The following is a 21,947-nucleotide window of genomic DNA, read 5'->3' as shown; positions in this document are numbered from 1 at the left end:
CTCTGCTTGTGCTGTTATGCAGTTATTGACAATGTTTGGAGAGAAGGTATTGACTAAGCTGTGCTGGCAGAAATTGGGGAAGCACGGCCAGCACAGAAGAGAGTCCAGATATCACAGAGAACAAGATACCTGTTTCAGACATTCAGATTTGACAGCAACTCAACAAAGCAAAGGCAGCCTTACATCCAGAGGCCATCAATATGGACACTGCAAACTGAAGGTGAGTCCTTCTTTGGAAAAGCCAGACAGAAAGATTGGAGGCACAAAGCAAAATTATTAAAGACCACCACGTGGCTCTGAGAGACAGATGGGACTCCTGGAGGCACCAGCAGATGCACGTCTGGTTCAGATAGGGAAGACTGAACTAACTGTGCTAGTGAGGCTTCATCTAGAATATTAGAGAAGTTATTCCCAAATAACCCCCCTCACATTGTATACAGAATATCCCACAATATCACAGACCTTGGCAAGTACTGGATTTTGTATAGCCATAAGAAATCCTACCTAATTACTTTCTTTTTTCTGAACAGGAGTTTGGGAAGTCCATCTCCTCTCTTCCTGCCCCAGGACTTGACATGCTTCATTGTAGCTACTACTTCCACATGCACCCACTTCACATAAGTATCTTCCTTATTTAAGTCCTCCTTTAAGCAAGGATTAAGCATTCCCTATAATTAATAAAGTTGCATTAAATTGCAGAAAGTAACATTCAAGACAGAGCCTTTTCCTTGCTACTATAGCTAAAATTTTAAATAATGAAACAAAACGTGATACTCTAAGATTGTTTATTTTAAATGGTATTCTGAAATTTGTGGTTATATACAAATTTTCCAACTATGAAGCTTAAGACTGCATGGTGACTGTCTTCACAAAGTAAGGCTGCTCGGTCAGTGATCTCAGAGCTGATTCCATTGAAGTGTGATTACTCGGAGTACAGGATGACTTCAGGAAGGTTGTTATCCATGAAGGCACCAATACCAAAGGAGGGAGGCCTTCCTACATAAAAAGCTAATCGAGGGTGCCCTTGGTTGCCATGGGACCTTTGTTGAATTTGAGAACATCACCAGTGGGGAAAGGTCTGAGTGAAACCAATGGTCCCTGTGGAAAGGCCTTTACACTGCACTCACAATCTGGAGACAGGTACACACTGCAGGGGCTTTTCTATGCCAGTCTTACTCACTGTGCTTTATTCCTCACTCAGCTGGGCCAGTGACAGGAAAAAAACACAGAAAAAGGGGGGAAAAAGCAGCTTACACTACTATAGTGATTTAACAGTGATCTTTAGAGACAGAATATTTTCAGGAATAATTAATAGGCATGAACAGGATTTATGTTAATGCTGAAACTTCAGTTTAGATACCAGACACAGGGGTGGGATGAAATGTTTCACCCTGCAGCCAACAGACAGAAAATCTTCACTTCTTGGAATTCCCATGGAAAACAGATGAACTACTGCCTCCTCTTGTGCTCCCCAATACTAATGGCAGAGATATGCTTCATGAGTTTGTTTTATACACAATTAAAAATACATTTTAGCAATGTTTCCCATTAAAACCTCACCCATAGCACAGTACTGAAATCAGTGCAACAAAATGAAGGAGTATTTACAACCATACTGTATTGTACCAAATTTGCAAGACAAGAAAATTCTAAAGTGCAAAGTTGTCTCTATTCTACACAGACACAGGGATCCATTTTCCTGCTCATTGTATGAACCACTACCATCTTTACAGACACACCACGTATCCATGCTGAACATCCAAGTGACCAAACTCCATCCCTGGGCTGACAGGCAAAACTCCTCTATCAAATCCAGGAGGCAGACATCAGCATCCAAGGGCCAGGTTTAGTCCCTCAGCTGTCACATGCTGGATGGAGAGTAACTACTGAAAACCCAGGAACACGGAACATGGAGGAAGTGTATTTAAATACATGGAGAAAGTGTATTCGAATAGAAATCCTACAAAGAGCTTAATGGTTTGGTTTATAGTAGACTAAAGACAATCACTGCTTTTCTTAAAGCACAAAACAGAGGGCCCAGCACTCTGTATTTCATTCAGCTGCAGTTCTGTCCTGCTTCAGATGGGGCACAGAATTTTAAAGACTATTTACACCAATAAGATTTGCAGGCTTAGCCATGAGAACCTCTAAAACCAGAGAGAGGCCACAAAATCAGGCTCTTGCAGCATTAGAATATTAAAAAGTCACCATTCAAAATACCTCACTCTTAAAAATTACTAAAGGGAACTATAATAGAAGGAACATGGCTGCTGGGTTTCCAGATTGACTGAAACTCCCAGTTCATTCACCCACATTCTTAAGCATATTGATCAGTTAATCTATATCCTATTTACAGTAATTCCTACTACCCAACAAAACCAGAAGAGAAAGCTGCTCATTGCCTCACAGCTCTCTCTACTTTGCAAACTAAACAGTCTCCAGTTTCTTCTTTTTTGGCAAAACCATCCAATGCTTGCCACAGGATTTTAGCTACAAGTAAACAAAGTTTGTCTTGAAAAGCAACACATGTTAAGTGAATTAGGTTGTTCCATTAGTCTATTTTTAAACTACTACATCATATTTACTGAAACAGCTATGGCATAAGAGGTTACACGGCTAGGCTTAAGCAATGTCATCATCTGACACAATTCACTTGGTTATGCCCCAAACTATTTACAGTGAACTTGATTCAGACAAACCACTTGGTTTGAGAAAGCGTCCAAAGAATTCCAAGTCCGTAAAATAATCTTTCCTACCAAGTTGTCTGGGAACGATTTAGTCATGATTTGTTAATTTGATTTTAAGATATTCCTATACTGGAACCCACCCATGGGTAAAAGCTGCATTGGAAATGAGTCCCAGGATCTACACGTGCACTAGCAAGCAAGGCTAAGTCTGTGCCACAGTTTGTAGCAGATGGAAGGGAAAATGAGGGGAAGGAAAACAGGATCTACAGAAAGAAAACTAATTCAGTTGAGAAGTGTACATATTGACAAAGAATTCTGAAAAACAATGAGTAACTAAAAAATTGTGGTTATGAAACGGAGTTAACTGTATCTCAATCCTTAAAGGGAGCAGGCTGAGCAAATGTTGATGACTACAGCTGGAATACATTTTTAGAATTAAAATCTATACAAGAAAACTAACTCCACACTCCACTCTGGCAAAACCTAGGCTGGTCTTTTAACAATGCAAGAAGTCTATTGAGTCAACTGATCAAGTTATGAACAGATTTGAGTAACTCTTCATGAAACATAGCCCAGGTCCCTGTGCAGCACCAGAAGAAATGGAGCCATTTTAGATATGTATTCTTCTTGATACTCATTATCCTCTAGGCCCCTGCGGAACAGAAACTTCTTCCAAAGAAATTCAGCTCACTTTACACTTATTTTTATGTGCAGGACTGACAGAAGGAAAAATCCAGCACGGGAAGCAAGGAGGTCTGCATTTGATCAACCCACAACAGCCAGCATTAAAAACCTCTTTGCCTTTTGTAGCAACAAATTCTGTAGCTTGCTCTAGTATCTCAGGAAGAGTCTTGAGCTTCCTATTAACATCCTCAACAGCTTTTGTGCCACAGGCCTTCAAGGAGATACACACCTGCTCTCTAAGCTAAGTGACTCCAAGCACCATGAAAGATTTTAGAAGCACTGAATTACAGCACAGTGGAAGGTGAACAAAGAGTACAAAGTGAGGAATGTGTTTACAGTTCACATCATGGTAAGTGCCGATGCCATCACATTTGCTGAAAAGGGTGAACCTTGTCAGGCTGCCCAGCTTCTTTCTCAGGCAAAGAGAAGTGCAGCAGCTGGGGATTGCAAGGCTCTCACTTCAACATATGCATCACATTCCTTTGCATTTGCAGCAAATCAGAAAGATGTTTTTGTTGTCATGGGTGTTTTGCAGTGCTCAGCACTGAAGAATGCTGTCACATTTTCCACAGCAGGCAGAAATGGAAGCAGCAAGTTCTACAAAATCCTTTCTTTCTCAGCCTTGACTGGGCTTGGCTTTTGGCAAGTTTTCTTCAGAAAGAGCTGATTTCAGTGAAATACTGCACAAGCTGAGAAGCAGCACTGTTTACACAGGGCATAAAGGAAATCTAGAGCTTGGCTTCCCAGTTATGCCATCAGCTCTTCAGCTCATCTTTCCTCCCTGTTCTCCTGACAGCTTCTTATAGACACCACCCAGATGGAAACACAGCTTACAAATCCATTACCTTAGCATGACAGCTTCAGGAACTCCAGTGCCAGGAGATCTGAACTGTCTGCAGCCTCCAAACTTAACAAAGCTTTGCAGATTCAAAAACTCTGAACAAATGTCACAGTGATGCATTGCTTTTAAGCACTTTCATATTACTTGCTGCATCACTTTCAGATACACTTTGATACTCAAGAATTTTGATTAAAGAACAGACAAGCTAAGGTACCTTACTACAAATTCTGATATAAAAACCCTAATCTGTAGAGAAAGAACGGAGACTAATAGTTTCAGAACATAAATTGTGCTCCAGTTATGCAGAACTTGAGGATTCCCAGGTTCTGTGAAAGTCCTGTGAAATACCATAGGAGTGTTACAAACCAAACCCAGATTTTCTTCCCTCACTACAGTTAGGTGAATTGGAACACAACAGCGTGCTAAGTCTGAATGACAAAACTTGAATAAATATAACTGTTCATGCAAACTTCTGTTTGCAGAACTGGACATGATACAGCATATAAGGTAATGGAAAAATCCTCAAGCATTACAATCATGATACTTCCTTTGCTATTTGTGTGTAAAACTAAACCCACAAAAAGAAACTCCCTAGAGGCACAATAGGAACATTTAAGCCCATTCATTCTATGATATCCCACTAAAACCAAAAATAATTCAGATATAAATAACCTCCTAGAAATCCACCACATTCTTAAGCAAGATAGACACATATTAACAAAGGTAAATTAAATTAGTCTTCTAAATGAAAAAAGGGGAATCAAAAAAGGGAGATCAGAACTAAAGCCCCAGAGTCCTATGAATAGGAGTTTCAAAGTGAATTCAAAGCACTTATGGCATTTAAGAAATCTGGCATCCACTGTCTCTTTGAGGCTTTATATCTGGTTCCTTCAGAGGTTTTACTTCTTCATCTGGTTTTGGTTTAGCCTGCAAACAAGAAGAAAAAAAACCCCAACTTAATACCACAAGTACAAACCACTGTATCTGCACAGTATTTATGCACAGCATTTATGCACAGCTAACTTGACATGTTATAATCTAACAGTCCCCTCTCTTTTCCAGGCTGAAGACTTTGAGTAAGCCTCAAGCAAGGGGGAAAAGCTAACTATTCTCTGTTTCAGCATCCTTAAATGAATCCTTTTCTAAAAAAGAATCTTTCTCTAGCATTCACTCTTGTAATGTTACCGGACTTAGTAAAAAATGACCTGAATTTCTAGATGCTGGCAGTGTGGCAGAGGTTAATTGACTTGCCCCTGGCACAGCAGAAGGATGAGCTTAAGTGGTAGCCTTGTGTCTGCTTCCTACACTGAGCTGGGGAGTGTTATATGTATATGTATGATACACAGAATAAAGCTAACTGTATGATACACAGAATAAAGCTAGTGGAAAGAACAGCACATGGGATTATCTTACAGTGTCATCCTTTGGCCTCTTGGTGAGATCAAATGCTGCAACTGTTTCAGGAGTCCAGTGTGTGTTCAAGGCAGGAAACTCAAAAGGAACAGGCTCTACTAAGCCATAGTTTGCTTTCAGTTCCAGCTGGGGAGCCTCTGCTGGCACCTTCTGGAAATAGCTGGAACAGAATACAGAAAGGTACTTAAAATACAATGCACCATCTCTGCAAGTCTTGTTTGCAATTCTAAACAAAGCAATCTGGGCAATCACAGTGGCAATCACTGCTCCACAAAAATTTCGTTAAGGCACTGCCTAACATGCATTTTGCCAGCAAGATTCACAAGAACAAAAGCAACTCCTTCTTAGTATTATTGTTTGTTCCCTAATAGTGTGGTGGGTTTTCTCCTACTTAATAACCATTATTCCCAGTGCTTCAATGAGAAGAGCATCTTTGGTTGAAAAAAAACCCCTTCAAAATACAAATGAGGATTTAAAATACTTCCCAAAGATGAAAAGGACAGTTCTTCTCCTAAACAGTCTTAATGTGCCACAGTGGATAATGGCAACAACACAGCAGCGCCCCCAAAGACTGGCTACAGGGCAACCCACCCTGCTGAACTGGCACAGGACACAGAGTGGGACAGCACAGACCCACTGCAAATCTGCTGAGAGAAAATTAGAGAATCTCAAGTTTATCTGTAAGTTACATGCCATGCCCTAAAGTAATGTAACAAATGGAGAGTAAAATTTACCATCCCATTCTGAAATAAAGGCAAAGGAGGTAATAACACTTCATACAGAGTGCTGTACCAACCATGAATTACTTACATAAATCCATTCTCTCTCTGGCATTTTTCTAGTGTGTTCTTAATCAAACTTCCTAATTTCCTAAAGAAAAGATGTCCAGAAGGTTTGGCAGTAGTCCCAGGCCCTTTGGTTTCTCCATATTCTTTGCACAATGCTTCGGCCTTGGCAAAAACTTTGCAAAAAAGAAAGGAAGTAAAAATTATTTACATGACCCTCTTAAATCATGGCTCTGCTCTACAGTGCTTCAGTCTTAGAAGACACCAGAATCCATTCAGGCCTCTTTCTTCTTAGAAACAAAACCAAACTAGTTCAAAGGCAGCACTTCAGCCAAGATTTACTGCATCCAACAAGTGACTAGGAACAGGAAAAGAAAAAGATAGCTTTTTGGGTGGGCAGATGCAGGAAAGCATTCTTATGTGTGGTGCCAAATGCAACAATAAGCCCAAGAACTGTGCCACGTGGTAGGGAAAAACAGGGTATGAAGGTGTCCACACACAGCTGATGTCCCAAACCAAACAACAATAAATAACATGGAGTGGGAGAAGGACTCTTCTCTGAACAGCAGAACAGTATTTGTTTTACTCCAACTAATCCAACTTAGTTTGTTCTTAATAAATTTTTTATTTCTTTTTACAATTAATACTGATGTTCCCAATTTGAAGATTTGAGCACTTCTATACATTGCAGTAAAGTTATGCAATGCAGGCTGTTGTGGTAGCAATAGCTTTGAAGAGAGAAGACTGGGAAGAAGACCTTGAACTGCTGCAAACTTGCCTGAATCTACCTTTCAAATGAATAGAAAGGAAATAAGTTACTGAAACCTGTTTAAAAATAAACAAGCATGTCTAGATTTACTATTTAACCTCCAAAGCAGAAATGGCTGCACTACTCTAGAAACCAAAAAACAGGATGACCAGACCATTGGTTTTTACAGTGTATATTGCAGGCAGTTCAAAGCCACTTTTTAAGCCAGGCTGAGAAGTGAAGACGAAATTTTCTGCAGCACTGTTATGAAAGACAGTCTTTGGTAAGACAAAAAAAAAATACACTGTCTCTATTTAAAGGTGTGCTGAATTTCCATCAGGTGGCAGATAAAGCTTTATGGGAGAGCAAATGAACACGATCCAGCAAAACAGAACAGGCATGGCATCATCAGACCCTGTAATCCAGTCTCAACCACACTTACATTTTTCTGATTCCTGCAGAGATCTGATTGCTTCCCCACACTTATCACTTGCCAGCAAAGTCTGGCCATGGTAACAGTATGCCTGATGGGAGAGGACAAAATCATTACCAACGTCACTGGGCACTTCCTGCACCAATTCCCTTCTCCTGCTCCCTACACCAGCTGCAGCTCTTTGAAGCTGCCATTCCCTGCAGGTAGGTAACAGCCAGGGAATGCAAGTCAAAGCAGCATTCACTGAACCATTAATGCAGCTCAGCATGGACACTATGAACCAGACCCATAAACACTTGGTATGAACCGAGCTGTCTCAGGTCTAACTGAGCTGCACAACGGTGTTTGACCAAAAGCACTGGCACACAGGCCAGTTCAAGCTCTCACTGTAGCAGTGTGCAGCTTTAAGCACCAGCATAGAAACAGAATGAACCCCAGGTAAGTTTGCAAAGCTAAGACTGATAACTAAAACCACGTGAACACTCAAAAACTCCACCTGCGACAAACATCACTGAATCTGGAAAAAATGAGGTATTCTGCTGTCTGAGATATTTTGTCATAGTTCCAATAACTTTTCCACCCCAAAAAGTCCCATTCTTTCATATCTATGCTTGAAGGTGGTATTGCATTCCAGTGAGAACTGTTATCTATTATCAGGAGTTGAGTTTAAATAGTAAATACAATAGGCAAAGGAACAATCCTACCAACTACTGCCTACCTTGCCTCCCTTCCTTTAGTGCCTGTTGCCACAGTACGACTCTATCTAAATCTACCATTGCCCAGATCACACAAATTAAAAAAAGGAGAAGTACCACAACTCTGACCCTCCCTCACCTCTCACACTTGCTAATAAGGCAAGCAGCTTTTAGCTAGACATTCACCCTAAGAGAAAGACAATGCTGTTACCTGCTTAGTTTGGGCCTTTTGTACAGTATAAAAAAGACAAATTATAGGCTGTAGCAGGCTACAAGAAATACACAGCAAATGAAGCAGCTGAGGATCCCAAGGGCCCCACTGCACTTGCTAGGAGATCCATCAGGCAAATAGGGACAGCTCTTGGAATGGTACCTACTGGTACTTGATGCAGTTTCATTCAGAGCCTTCCAAAAGATGCTCAGCTCTGAACTGTGCCTAGGATCAGACTGTGATGTAGATAACAGAGATGACCATTATGCTCAGCCTGAATGGCCTCAATTAAAGATCCGTGATCACAATAAATCCACACTGCTGCAATTTCATTTGGCTCCATGAAAACACTTCAAGTGCCACTGCCACTGCACAATCCCTCTTCACATGATAGAAAGAAAGCCAAGGCAGTACTTAGCCCCCATTCCCTATCCAGCCCTTGGCAGACAGACAACAAGCTGTGACTGCTGCCACCCAAAGTACTTACGTAGGCCATATAGAAACAGCTCTTCAAGTTTAAGTACTTCCTCCATTTACCTGCATAGGTTGGATCCAAACTGGATAATGTTTGATCTATGAATAGATATGTAAAGTTATTCTTAACACATCTCCAGAAAGAACCCCAAACACATTAAAAGACCAGAATTCTTAAACTTAGCAAAAGATCCTAACTACAAAGTATCCAGAAACAAGGGACAAAAATTACTCCTGCAAAAGCATAGAGAAACTATGAGAAAAACCCCAGAAATACGCAGCTATCATGCAGTTGTCCCTAGAATCCCTGAAACTACTGTCCACTAAGTTTGGATGGCTAATTCTCCTAAGTATTTTTAGGTAGCATTTCAAAGCTTGTTCCTAGTTCAAGTTCCAGGAGTGACCTACAATGAGACACATGTTACAATGTTCTCCTGACCCCCATACTTCTGCACTCCTCCCTCTTGGCTCAGTAAGCCCAGAGATCATCTTACTCATCTGGAAGGTGGTACATAATTAACCCACTGCACTCTCCATGCTCTGCATCATGATCTGCTGCCCAAAGGCAGCTGGAACATGCTCTATTTACATCAGGCCGTTTGTCTGCTGCTAGTCTGTCTTCTGTCATTAACATTTCCTACCATCAGCTACAGAAAAAGATTCCCACAAAACCAAAAGGCCTTATCAAGATACATGCTGATAACTGAAGCCTTAAATGTGCTAAATAGAAGCTAAATACACACTCCATATCCACCAAGAACAGTGTTAATATTCAATTTATGGATGGGTAAAGCATGTCTGCTGGCAAGAATGCATAAACCAAGTCACTAAGGATATAAAACAAGACACTCACCAGCTTTTTGGTAGAAGTTGGCTGTTTCATAAGCAAGAGCAGCTATTAGGCCTGGATTGTGTTTCAGCTCAATAGCCCGAGCAATTGTCACTGAAAAAAAGTTCCACACCACAGTTTAAATTTAATTGAAATGTCCCATCACATCAAATCAGCAGAGGCGTTTAGGGTTTTAAAACCCCGGCATGAACAGAAAATAGATGTTGTGCAGTCAAGCAAACAGCAGAATAAAGACAGATTGTTTCTTGGATATAATGATTCCAGTTTAATAGAAAAACTGAAGGAATGTTAGCCTTCTGTTAATAAACAGAAGCTGCACACATTTTAAAGTAAAGGAACTGGGAATTTATGTTAGGCAAGCATGGTAGCGAAAGGGTTGCAAGAAAGGAAAAAACAAGAAAAAGGGAGGAGTGCCACACACAATTCTGCCAAAGTGAAAGATATTCCATATTATATATGTAATACCAGACTGATTTTTGGCATTTTCCTTCTAAAATTGTAACTTAAGTTTCTTTAAAAGCAACCTGCCCCACTAAGCCACAGTACTTCAGGAGAATAAAAAATCCTGATGGCAAGCAGAATTCATGAGACATCAGTGACCCACAAAGAGTCATTTCCCACACCCAACCAATGTATATTTGAGGGTACCTTCTTGAGCTTCAGCTTGACACTGTATGATGTAGGAGTCTATAAGTCGAGCTTCTAAATCTCTTCCCTTTTCTACAGGTGTAATCAATCTTGGAATGTGACTTTCCTAAATACAAAGCAAGTCTCAGAGTTACTTTAGGCTTAATACTAGTGCAAAACAAGTGCCTCGTTCCTAACTGGCACACTCAGTGAAGGTCCCAAGGCAGCTGCCCATACTGTAGCACAATATGGGCAGAAAGACACATTACTGTTCCACTGCCATTGGGAACGAGTTGCAGGGATTGAGAGGCACCAAAACATATTAATATCCTTCTTTTTCCTGTATCATTCAGGAGGTCTCAGGTGTGTGAGTATAGCAAAGGCTTTTCTAAGACAAAAAGTCAAGTATTTGGAGACACCTCGAAGAACAGACAGCAAAGAAAGTCCTTCTACCTTCAGGTGTTTAAAAATCCCAGCTGCTATTTTCAGGCTGCGGTGAACATCTTTTGCTTCATCTTCTGTTATACTGAGAAAACAGAATGAATCAGTAAAATTATAGTTAGAAAGGGCCTCTAGGTGTCATTCAGTCCCACCTCCTGCTTTGGGGCACCACAATTTGCAACAGCAGATCAGGTCAGTTATAGCTTTGTCTAGATGAATCATAAATCCTTCAAGAATCAAGAGTCCACTGATTCCCTAAGTGACCTATCCCACTGCTGTGCTACCCTCAGAGTAAAGGAGGGTACAATGTTCTTACAGTGTTCTTACAGTGTCCCATCATTAAAGAATCAAATAGAACTTGCGTGAAAAAAAACCAAACGCGTAAGATCCTATGATGACTCTCAAGTAAAAGGCAACCTCAGTGTCAAAAGCCAAGGATTTAGAAGTCTGTAGGGCTAAAAGACAGCAGACCTGTGATTTTGAGAACCTCAGTTTTGTACCTGGAGCGGGGCGATGAAGGGTTTATTCACAACTGACACTTTCTCTGTATCACCATCACGTGGTACTAATCCACTTGGTTTACAGAGGCAAGAAGGGATTGAAGTGCTTGTGTATAAAGGCCTCCTGGAACTCCTCTGTCTCCGCTGGACATGCCTCACAGCAGGCAAACCCCAGAACCTGCTAAATCTTTGGTGGAGTATTGCTGGAGTAGAATCATTAAGAAAAGAAAACCACTTACTCTTCTTTTCCAGCGAGTCTTGATGCATATTTTGTGTACCATAGAGCTACATTAAATCCCATGGAAACCAGTTCAAACACTGCATCCTGCTGGGCACTGAAGAAAGACAAAAACCCCCCAAAATCTTAATGCATTCAGTTTTGTTCTGACAATCTCTCTCTGCTGATAGTTCATGTAGCAGAAGTCAACATTTCTTTCTATAAAACATTTTTCATTTAAGATGTCAACAATCTGCACTTCAGAACTTCCTAGCTGCTGAACTGCCTAAGAGAGACTTCAATTTTTTTATTTGTTCCCTTTAAGAGCTCATAATTAGAATCTCCCACATTCAGATGCCCACCCTTCCCTTTTGGGAACTTTTATTTTAAAACTGTAACTTGAGATTTGTTTAGCTTTGGGTGTGGCTGACATTTTTCCATCTCTTTTTTTTTTTTTTTTCAATTGCACATTTTGTGGAAAGCCTTGCCCTGGAATGTCCACTTTAAAGTTGTACTGCTAAGTTAATAAATCAGAGTCTGTTACAACTCTCTCAAATGAATGTTATTTCAAGTATTTATGTAACTGCAGACAAACAGCATGTGCAAATAGCAGCATATTTCAGAAGCTAAAAACAGTCTTTGAAAAGACTGAACTTGCAATCACAAGCTCAGTATAGCTTAGGAACTAGCAAACCTTTTAAAAAGAAAGATGTGGGAGAGGGAAGAGTAATGTTGGCACAAGTACAAGTGTGTGTGACCGTGAGAAAATTAGAAGAAAGTCCTAATCAACAGATTTTTTTCCAAGGGGAGTAAAAGCTTTGAGGAGGTCAAGCACTCCTAGCTAAAGCTTGACAAATAGGTAGGAGTGGTTATACAACACAATCACCTCCAATAGCAAGAGACAAGTGAGTAATTCAGAAGGTTACAGATCTGTATTCCTACTGGAACAGAAGATTTGTTTGTTTGAACCAAGAGTACATGTACTCAGAGCTTCAGAGGACAAGAACAAAATCAGATCTTCAGCAACACTGGAACCCCAAAACACACAGAAGTTGCTGGTCAGGCCATAGTGCCAAAGGAAGAAGTTTTAAACTGCAGTGAGCTTTGTTACCATGCTCAACTCACCAATACCCTCAAGGCTCTCCCTTGTAGTGCTGTAGCCAACTGCAGGTTCAGTTTGTAGATCAACTAAGACCCAATGGATCCTTCTACAATTATTGTGCATTCTCACAGCTTTACATAAAGGCCACGTACACTTCAGAACACCTAACACAGTAGGGCAGTTACCAAAAACACAGCAACACCTTTTTAGAAACTACTTTGTGTTCAAGACTTTGCTACATTTCTGTTTCCCCTCAAATGCAAGGCACAGGTGCACGTGTGTAACAGAGCAGCAGACAGCAGCTGCATACCCCGCACCCAGAGAAGCACACGCACCTCGGGACTTGTCCTTGTAATGTGTCTGTCCACTTGAAATTCTGGATATATCTCAGCTTGCACTCTTGGGAAGAGTCATCCAGTGAAAGGATGAAACCTATGGAATAAACAAATGTACCAAAAGGCAATCTCAAGTAGGAAACAAACGAGTAATGAAGGAGAGAGATCAGTAAGAATACAGATATAGATAAAGGAATGTTTCTTGCTGAACCCCTCAAAACCCCATGTTACTTCCTGAGGTGTTTATTCCTCAGTATCTTGAGAACAAAATGTGGAAAAAACCAACTGGCTACTCCAGGAAACAACTTGCCCAGCACATTACCAACTCAACCCTGAGAATCCTGACTGCTCAAGGAAAACCTGGCAGATGTCTGCTAGTCCCATATGGTGACAAGTTGGGAGTGGGACTGGCCCAGGTACAGGATGGCTGAGGTTGTTCAAGGTGAGTGGCTATCTCTGCCACCACAGTGGCAACCTGGAAATTCCAGGGAACTTGCCTGGTCAACAGTGAGAGGGAAAAGGGCTTCTAAGCATGGACTAACCTAGTCATCATCTATCTCCAGGGCCACAGGAAATTGGCTCTTTTTGTCCAGAAGCCCAGAAAACAGCAGTCAGTGGGATGAAGCTAATGCTATGGAATGTTCAAATTCTAGCATATGCAGGCCCAGGAATTTTTTAGGGAGGCTTAAGAAGGGCCTTAGTCTGATCAGGTCTTACAGATTTTAAGAGGCCAAGAGCTTGCCATAGCAGCGGCTGCGGCTACAGCTTTCGGTGTGTCACATTTTTATAAGCACAGAAAATACTTGTTCCTTTCACATGCAGATGATTTTAGTGGCCAAGCATGATATTTTCCTAGAGAAACTCTCCAAATCTCGGCTGTAGCAACAGGTATTTTTATCTTGCCTTTATCTAGATGTGGCATTAGCCTACACTCTCCCAGGGCCTCAATAAACCAATGTTTACTTCCCACAGACTGAAAGATCCCACTTTCCACAAATCAGCTGATTCCTGAAAACCCAGTCCTAAGAAACCTGGCTGAGCACCCAACTGCTATGACAGAGTTATCAAAATATTGGCAGAAGGAAAGTTTCAATGTGTCATCACAGGTGTCATCACAGGTGAACCATCTACTGAAAATGAAGATACCATGCTAATGAGCACCTAAGACAAGCAGCAGTAGAAGGTAAACTTGCCAGAAGTCTATGGTCTAGTATTACCCAAACCAGCAGTTTATACTGAATTGTAAATGATATCAACTAATTAATTGACTCAATTTATACTTGAGGAGAAACTCACCACCAAACACATAAGACAAATACACATTTTCTCCTCCACCAGAATGAGGTTAAAAGCAGGAGGGCAGGACTGCCAGCACTTAGTACTGGCAGGGTCACAAAGGACACTGAAAACTTGGAGAAGGGGCCTGGTGAGCAGCCACCACTGGTATCAAGCACAGAACCCATGAAGACACTCTCCTTCCTGAGAACTGCAAAGCTTCTTTACAGGAGATCAGCACAATGCACATTCTGAGAAGTGCCATTAAAATTCAGCTGATGCTTCTCTTGGTGAATTAGTAGTACTGCTAATAAATCTTCCTACCTTGCAGGAGTGAGAAGTACAAGTCAGCTGCATTCTTCATCATTTCTGGATTACAGCTCGAGTCTGTGAACAGCTCCAGTAGCCGTGCTCGAGATAACCTCAAGTCACTGAATGAAAGAAGAGAAAAAAACCCCAAAAAAACCCCTAAGAAATTCTACTCAAAAATGTACTAATACAGAAGATTCTTCCTTTCTCCTCTGGATACATATAACTGACTCTTTAGTATGATCCATTCTGGACACACAGCAGTGGATAATCAGTACTCAATCTATTGTTCTAACACTAAAATTACTATGCCTTTACCTACCAAGAGGCTGGGTGCACAGAGAGGAAAGGGAAGTAACAACAGGAACATTCTTTGACATTAGAATGGGATGATGGGATAAAGAGGTAAGAACAGATCTGCAAAATAAGCTGAGATCCCTTTTCATTACATTCCTATCCACAACAGAACAGTCAGGCCTTATCCACTTATGGAAATGAAGCAATCTTTTGCAGAGGAATGCACAGTCATCAGAAAGACAATGAAGTGGTTTTCGTCTTTTGCCTCTGCATTGTTGTAATTGGCCTTGCTGAGCACTCAGAGAGTCAAAAACTGGAGAATTTGTTGTCTGTAAGCAAATGTTCAGTGTTAGCAATGTCTTACTGCCTCCCTGCCTACACATCTGCAGCCACCTTGAGCTCAAAAACCAAAGAGCAACCATGACTTTTAAGGATGTCCCTCAAACTGTAAGAGGCAGAGCGAAGTCAGTCCCAAGTACACTTACTTGCAAACCTTTGTTGCAGCTGGAGTGGTGGCTACCCCATAATAATTAAATGAAACAGGAGCTGTAGCCTTCAGAGGGTTGCGATGGAACCAGTGGGTCATTTTCTTCCTGTAATGTTGTTTATGCCAAATCTAAGGAGGGGAAAGGAAAGATCAGCTGCAGGAACAGGTACAATTGAGGTGCTGCACATCATGCTCCTCTGCTCACAAAAAGATATTCCAAATGTAACCAACTAGGCAAGAAATTAATTTGAAATTAACTTCTTTTTTTCCCCATTTGAAATGCCAAGCTTCCATGTGCTTTGTGCTCATCATCCATGTGCTCAGTGTGAGACTTGCACTCTCTTGAGATACAAATGCTTTCTGAGGCAACTATTTCAAGTTAGGGCAAAAGCTACCACCTACTTTGTGGTAGCTCTATGTGAGCACACACATTCATAGGAAAAAAACCACATTTGTTACCTCCTGCACAAGGCTGAATATACCCGTAAATTACACGAGAAATATCTCAGAATCACAGAATCAATTAGGTTGGAAAAGATCCCTGAGATCACTGAGCCCAGCCTTTGACAGAACACCCCCATGTCAACTAGACCATGGCACTGAGCACCATGTCCAGGCTTTCCTTAAACACCTCCAGGGATGGTAGCTCCACCGCCTCCCTAGGCAACCTGTTCCAACATTTAACAACCCCTTCTGTGAAGAGATTCTTCCTAATGTCCAACCTGAACCTCCCCTGGCACAGCTTGAGGCTCTTTCCTCTCCTCCTGTCACTTGTTACCTGGGAGGAGAGGCCTATCCCCAACTTGCCACAACCTTTCAGGGAGTTGTAGAGAGTGGTAAGGTCATCCCTGAGCCTCCTTCCTCTTTTCCTCTAAATCTTAATTCATTGAGACCATTACACTGTGTCTGGCCAATCTGTGAACAGATCGTATTTGGGGGCCTTTGGCACAAATGAACCTGCAACCACAAACCCTGACTGAAAACAGGGATCTATTTACATAAGTGTATCTGACCTGGAAGGCTGGGAGAGCAGAGATAAACCCGACCATCTCTTTTCTTTTACTTCAATTTCAGCAAACAAATATAACACAAGCATTGCAGTGAGCTTTACAACAGCAGTGTATGGTGATGGAACATAATGGGCACATCCTCAACATGGGAAGGCCCTACTGGATAAAGGGAGAAACTCCTTCACCATGAAGACAAAAAAACTGAGGAACAAGTTGTGTGCTCTCCATCCTCAAAGGTTTTCCAAACCTCGCCGGACAAAGCCCTGAGCCTCCTGGTGTGACCTCGGAGCTGTCCCTGCTCTGAGCAGGACGCTGGACTGGAGACCCCCCAGGACCTCCATCACCTCGTGGTCCTTTTGGAATCCCTTAAGTTCATCCTCATAAAACACTCTGGACCTTTGCTGAAACAAAAAACCAAAAACAAACCAAGAAGATCTGCCCGCAACCCGCCGGCACTGTCCAGATCCTCCTGCCCGAGCAGGGGGGCTTGTTCATCGCGCCGGCACCTCTCGGGGCCGGTCCATCGGGCAGCGCCTGTCGCGCCGTGCGCACCCACCTGCGCGGCGCTGCCGTCCCCGCTGTGCCGCGGGGCCCGGCCCGGCCCGGGGCGCTCCCTGAAGGCTCCCGAGGCCGCGGGACCCCGGCCCGGCCCGGGGCGCTCCCTGAAGGCTCCCGAGGCCGCGGGACCCCGGCGCGGGGCGCTCCCTGAAGGCTCCCGAGGCCGCGGGACCCCGGCCCGGCCCGGGGCGCTCCCTGAAGGCTCCCGAGGCCGCGGGACCCCGGCCCGGGGCGCTCCCTGAAGGCTCCCGAGGCCGCGGGACCCCGGCCCGGGGCGCTCCCTGAAGGCTCCCGAGGCCGCGGGACCCCGGCCCGGCCCCGCCGCTCCCGCCCGTGCGTCACGCACCCGCCGCCGCAGGCAGCGCCAGCCGAGAGCCGATGGCACCGCCCCATCGCGGCCGATCGCATCGACCCCGCCGCTCGCCCTCCTCCCCACCGGGGTGCCTGGGCCGCCGCCGCCGCCAACAACAACAGCCCCGCGGTTGTGGGGCCTCCCCCCGGGACAGCGGCTGGAGGCGCGGCCGCGGCCCGCAGCCCTCCCGCGGGAGGGACCCCCGAACGCCACCAACACCGGGGGGAGCGGGAGCGCCAGCAGGACAGCAGCGGCACCAGCCCTCGCGGAGGGGCGAGAGCCACCTGCGGTGCTGCAGGTGGGCGCCGCGGCTTACCTGGGGGCGGGCCTGCGGCGGCGGCACAGCCGGCAGCGGGGGGAGGAGCGGAGGGAGGGGCGGAGCGGCCCCGCCCGCGCCCCGCCCGCGCGCACGTGACCGGCGCCATGACGGGTACCGGGGCGGAAGTGGCGCCTTCGCCTCGGTAGCGATGGCGCGGGCGGGCGCGGCCGGCGCCGCCTCCCCGGCTGGGCGGTGCGGGCGGGAGGCGCCGCCGCTCTCGGGTGTCCCGGGGCTGGGCCGGGCTGTGCCGGGCGGGGCGGTGCCGGCGGCGGCGCGGGGCTGGCGGGAGCGGCTGGCCGGCGCGGTGGGTGCCCCGGCGCGGGGTGAGCATGGTGCCCTAGCGCTGGGGCTATGTCGGAGGCGGCCCGCAGCCTCCTGCAGCGCTGGGGCGCCAGCTTCAGGAAGGGCACCGACTTCGACTCCTGGGGGCAGCTGGTGGAGGCGATCGACGAGTACCAGATGTGAGTGCGGGCCCGGCACGGCCCCGGAGTCCCGGGCGAGGCGCCGGGGTGAGGGAGCGGCCCGGGGTGGGGCAGGGCAGGGGGGCCCCACCGGGCCCAGGCCGCGGCCCCCTCACCCCTGGGGCCCCGCCGGCGGCTCCGGCCCTTTCCCGAGGCGCGGGGCCGGGGGCCAGGGCGCCCCCTGGGGCGGGTGCCCGACCGAGGGGCGAGGCGGGAGCCGGCCCGTCCTGCCCTCCTTGGGAGGGCGGCAGCGGCCGGCGTGCAGCTTGGAGCAACCTGGTCTGGTGGAAGGTGTCCCTGCCCATGGCAGTGGATGGAACAAGGTGCTCTTTAATGTCCCTTCATACCCAAACCAGCTTGTGATTTTGTGAGCGTGGGCTGCCGGGATTGCTTGGTGGAGCCCCGCAGGCGCCACTGAACCGGGCTACCCCCATCCCATTACCCTGTTGGCCTGGCACCACGCTTGTGGGAACGGGGGGACCTGGCAAACGGGCTGCCTAAGCATCGGCCTCAACCAGAAAAGCCCCCAAGCAACCTATCAGAATGAAAAGGGGTCCATCACACACTTGTGTGTTTTGTCCCTGATGGTACCAGGGCGGGAGAGTGGGGAATCTGGCAGCCCCAGTCAGGTTGGCTGGCACAGGGTGGGACTGCACCATCCATGAATCCTTTGGCAGTAGAGGAGTATCGGCTGTAGGGCACTGATGATGGACTCCTTAGAAACAGACCTGGTACCTTTAGTCAGATGTTCTCCCCTACTACTCCATTTGCCCTGATGATGAAAGCCATTTCTTTGTGATTGGAATCTTTCAGGCTAGGCTTCTTGTGGTAAATTTTCTGGAAGTCGTCAGGAGGGTTTGCACTTGTTCCCCAACAGAAAGTCAGCTGAAGAGATGCTCCCTGAGGGATCTTTTAGCGCTGTTCAGGGCTGGTCAAGTTGGGCTGTAATCACACTGGCTGCCAGTTCGGTTGTCATTCAGAGTAACTGGTCTGCTGGCCACGTACCGTGTGGTCAGGAGAGGCTGTAATCTCTCATAAGTTCATTCACTCACCAGGCAGGATGATGCAAGTTCAGTGATTTGCAGTTTGCTGATGGCCTTTAGAGTAGGGCAAGCTGTTACTCTACAAACCTTGGCACAGAGATGAAAAGAAGTTCTCTTCCAGATCTGTATCTCGGCAGAAAAAAAGAATCATCAAGAAGTGAAAGAAGATATTTTTACTAACGGCCCTTATGTGGATGTCTACAAGGAGTCCAGTAGAATCCTAATGCTTTAAATTGTCTTACCGGTCTCAGCAGTGAGTTTCATGTAACGATGTTTCTTTGGAATGAACAGTCTTTGGGCTCTCCTTCTGAGCTCTCTTCATTGAAAAGTGAGGTCATTAAATGTTTGCAGACAGGCCAGTTTGAGAATTGAAATGCAATTTCTATTGCCTTCCTCCCTCCTCTGCTTGTGTCAGACAAGAGCTGAGGTGATCTCCACACCCTGGCTCTGTTCTGACCTGGGAGCAGTGTGGTGTCTTTGTAAGAAAGCTCCTCTCGGGTGGAAGCAACATTCTAAGCTGCTCTTATCAGTGAGTTGCTACTGAATAGTTGTCAGTAGATGAACTCTGTAGTCTGAGGACTGCGTAGAAAGGAGAGAGAAGATCAAGGGATTACAGGAAGATATTTCCTAGGGAGGAGCAAAACCTTTTCTGTGTGTATATCTTGTTGTTTGTATCTTTAGCAGGTAAATTAATAATAATAACAAGCAGTAGGGTAGAAGCTGCAAACAAGCAGCACAGGGCAAGATACCAAGCTGTAGTTCTGGAGAGACATTGCAGGATAGGTTTATTCTGTTGCCTTCTCAGAGGCACCCTGAGATGGGATGCACAGGTGTGGTGCTGCTCTTGACCAGGTGCTGTGAACACCAGCACTGTCTGTGCTGATCCACACAAGCATCTTGGAGAGAAGCTGCTTACACTGAACTTGCTGATGCTGAGAAAGCTTCTTCCCAAATCCAAGCTAAGTCCTGATGGCTGGTGTTGTAAAACACAATTATGTACCTCTTGTGTCCATCTGCTCAGGTCTTCATGTTACTCCTGGAAGTACAAGAAGCTTGGTACAAAGACTGGCACTCGATCATTCAGGTGCTTATTCATGCAGGAACCCTTCGAGCTGTCAGCAGTGGCTTCCCTGTTAAATGTCCCAATCTGTGGAACTTGGTCTCATCCAACTTTGAACGAGCTTCAAGGGGAATGCCAGATGCATTTATTTGGATTAGGGTGGATTTTTTTTGTGTTAGTGACAAATGGAAAGAGGGTTGTGTTAGTGATGCTTGCAGACATGTTAAAGCTGTGATGCTGCCTGTTGTGGGTGGCATATTGCTGCTATGGTGATATGTTTTCTTAAATCATTACTTTTAAATGCCCTCTCTCTGTGTCCTGTGCATCATAGGGCAGTAGGCAAGGAGTGTACTTTTGGGTTCGAGCATGTTGTGCTTTTTGTCTTTTCTCAGACCCAGTCCTTCTCCATTTTTGAAGGGGGACCACGCCACTGGGTTGTGCAATTACCTCATCCAGTTTGTGTTTTCCCTGGTGAGAGTGAAAAGCTACAGTGGCCTCAATCAGTATGGACATTTTTTGAGAGAGCTTATTTTGAGGAAAAGCAAGGAAATTGAGTTCTGATTTTTGTTTCTGCCACAGGCTTTGACAACAATCTGTTCTGCTGTATGTACCTTGATGTATATATTTTAAACTCCTCCTAAAGCTGAGCCAATGTCCACAGCAGTGGTAGAGAAAAGCAGAGTCCCTTTCACAGTGGAAACTTGTGAGCTTCCAGGAGGAAGCCTATTGTGATGTCCCTGGGTTTCCCCTCAACAACCCCTGTCCTCCCTCTGCCTCTGCTTGTAAAAAAAATTATTTACAGGGATTGGCAACAATTGCCCAGAGGTTTTGCTTGTTTAATGTTCTCCTTCCTCCTGGGACGGAAACTGTAACTCTTCCCATAGCTTCCCTCCAGCTTCCTTTCGCTTTCTCGAGCTGTTTGCTTACTGTTACTTTCCAAACCCCTTGGTACTCCTGCCTCGGTGATGACAAGGGGTGGGGTTTGTGCTCTGCCTGTGATGCTGACAGGCACAAATGTGAGCGGATCCACCCGACAGCCTGGGCCAAGCTGCCCTGTGCCTGGCTTCCAGTGTGCTGGGAGAGCGGGTGCCATGGCATAGGGTGCCCTCACCAGAGCCCCCGGCATCTCACTTGCCTCAGCCTCTCCCTGGGAAATGCGTGTGGGACTGCACCACAGTGGGTCTTCACAGGGGTATGGTTTGTTATTATAAAAGAAGGGGTTTGTGAGAGGAAAAAACTCAGTGCTTGTAAGAAGGGCTGTTGGCTATAAGGACCCTCTTACTGTTCTCTGTTCATGATGCATTAGTCTTTCCTGCCTAATGTAGTTGCACACCTTGTCCACCTTCTGGGGTTTTTTCCTAAGTAGGAACTACTATGGCCATAGAAAAGTTTGTTTCAAAAGAAAAAAACAAACCAAAAACACAACAGCAAAACCAACCCAAACCTCTTTGGAGCAGCAGTCTGTGAACCTTTTGGCTGACACATTTTCTGGAGCTGGGGTGTGTGTTTGTGTTGTGTTCCCACTCTACAATTTTCTTTTCCCCCATCCAGATTAGCAAGGCACCTACAGAAAGAGGCGCAGTCTCAGCACAACAACTCGGAATTCACAGAAGATCAAAAGGTGAGTACTGCTGTTTGCTCAGGCAAGGAACTTGACTCATAGATGTTGATGTGTGTTATGTTTTTTTATCTCGCAGGCCAGAGCCTTATGAGACCTTTTTTCCTCCTTCAAT

The 21,947-nt window shown here is 45.1% G+C and overlaps 2 protein-coding genes across 5 annotated transcripts in view; one reads left to right on the top strand and one right to left on the bottom strand.

Annotated features, from left to right (window-relative positions):
- Positions 1-768: 768 nt before the first annotated feature.
- BROX (BRO1 domain and CAAX motif containing) lies at positions 769-17,721 on the bottom strand. 3 transcript variants are annotated; one of them, XM_032103064.1, is made up of 13 exons: positions 17,648-17,721; positions 15,410-15,540; positions 14,643-14,749; positions 13,044-13,140; positions 11,629-11,724; positions 10,902-10,974; positions 10,470-10,575; positions 9,825-9,914; positions 8,985-9,070; positions 7,601-7,682; positions 6,436-6,586; positions 5,626-5,785; positions 769-5,139 (listed from the first exon to the last, which is right to left on the bottom strand). In XM_032103064.1, the coding sequence occupies exons 2-13, from the start codon at positions 15,508-15,510 to the stop codon at positions 5,053-5,055; spliced, it is 1,236 nt and encodes a 411-aa protein (XP_031958955.1). In that variant the 5' UTR covers positions 15,511-15,540; positions 17,648-17,721; the 3' UTR covers positions 769-5,052. The 3 variants fall into 3 exon arrangements, with proteins under 3 accessions (XP_031958955.1, XP_031958957.1, XP_031958956.1); XM_032103066.1 differs by lacking the exon at positions 17,648-17,721 and adding an exon at positions 17,326-17,622; XM_032103065.1 differs by lacking the exon at positions 17,648-17,721 and adding an exon at positions 16,978-17,103.
- A 129-nt stretch (positions 17,722-17,850) lies between these two features.
- The window catches only part of AIDA (axin interactor, dorsalization associated), a 29,362-nt gene continuing 25,265 nt past the window's right edge, over positions 17,851-21,947 (top strand). The window contains exons 1-2 of one of the 2 annotated variants that reach the window (XM_032103063.1): positions 17,851-18,111; positions 21,766-21,835. In XM_032103063.1, coding sequence (XP_031958954.1) covers positions 18,002-18,111; positions 21,766-21,835 — 180 coding nt within the window. In that variant the 5' untranslated portion in view covers positions 17,851-18,001. The remainder of the gene's footprint in view (positions 18,112-21,765; positions 21,836-21,947) is intronic. The other variant, XM_032103061.1, reaches the window with a different exon arrangement.

The sequence above is a fragment of the Corvus moneduloides genome, chromosome 3 (genome assembly GCF_009650955.1).
Source record: "Corvus moneduloides isolate bCorMon1 chromosome 3, bCorMon1.pri, whole genome shotgun sequence".
In the NCBI taxonomy this organism is placed as follows: domain Eukaryota; kingdom Metazoa; phylum Chordata; class Aves; order Passeriformes; family Corvidae; genus Corvus; species Corvus moneduloides.
The sequence above is the reverse complement of the archived record's forward strand: the minus strand, read 5'-3'. Positions and strand labels throughout refer to the sequence as shown.

Coding starts and splice junctions, on each gene's coding strand:
- BROX (XM_032103064.1), bottom strand. CDS start 15,510: ATGACCCACTGGTTCCATCGCAACCCTCTGAAGGCTACAGCTCCTGTT. Junction 9,071..9,824: donor CAACTTCTACCAAAAAGCTG/GTGAGTGTCTTG, acceptor ATCTATTCATAG/ATCAAACATTATCCAGTTTG. Junction 7,683..8,984: donor GCTGTTTCTATATGGCCTAC/GTAAGTACTTTG, acceptor CTCTCCCATCAG/GCATACTGTTACCATGGCCA.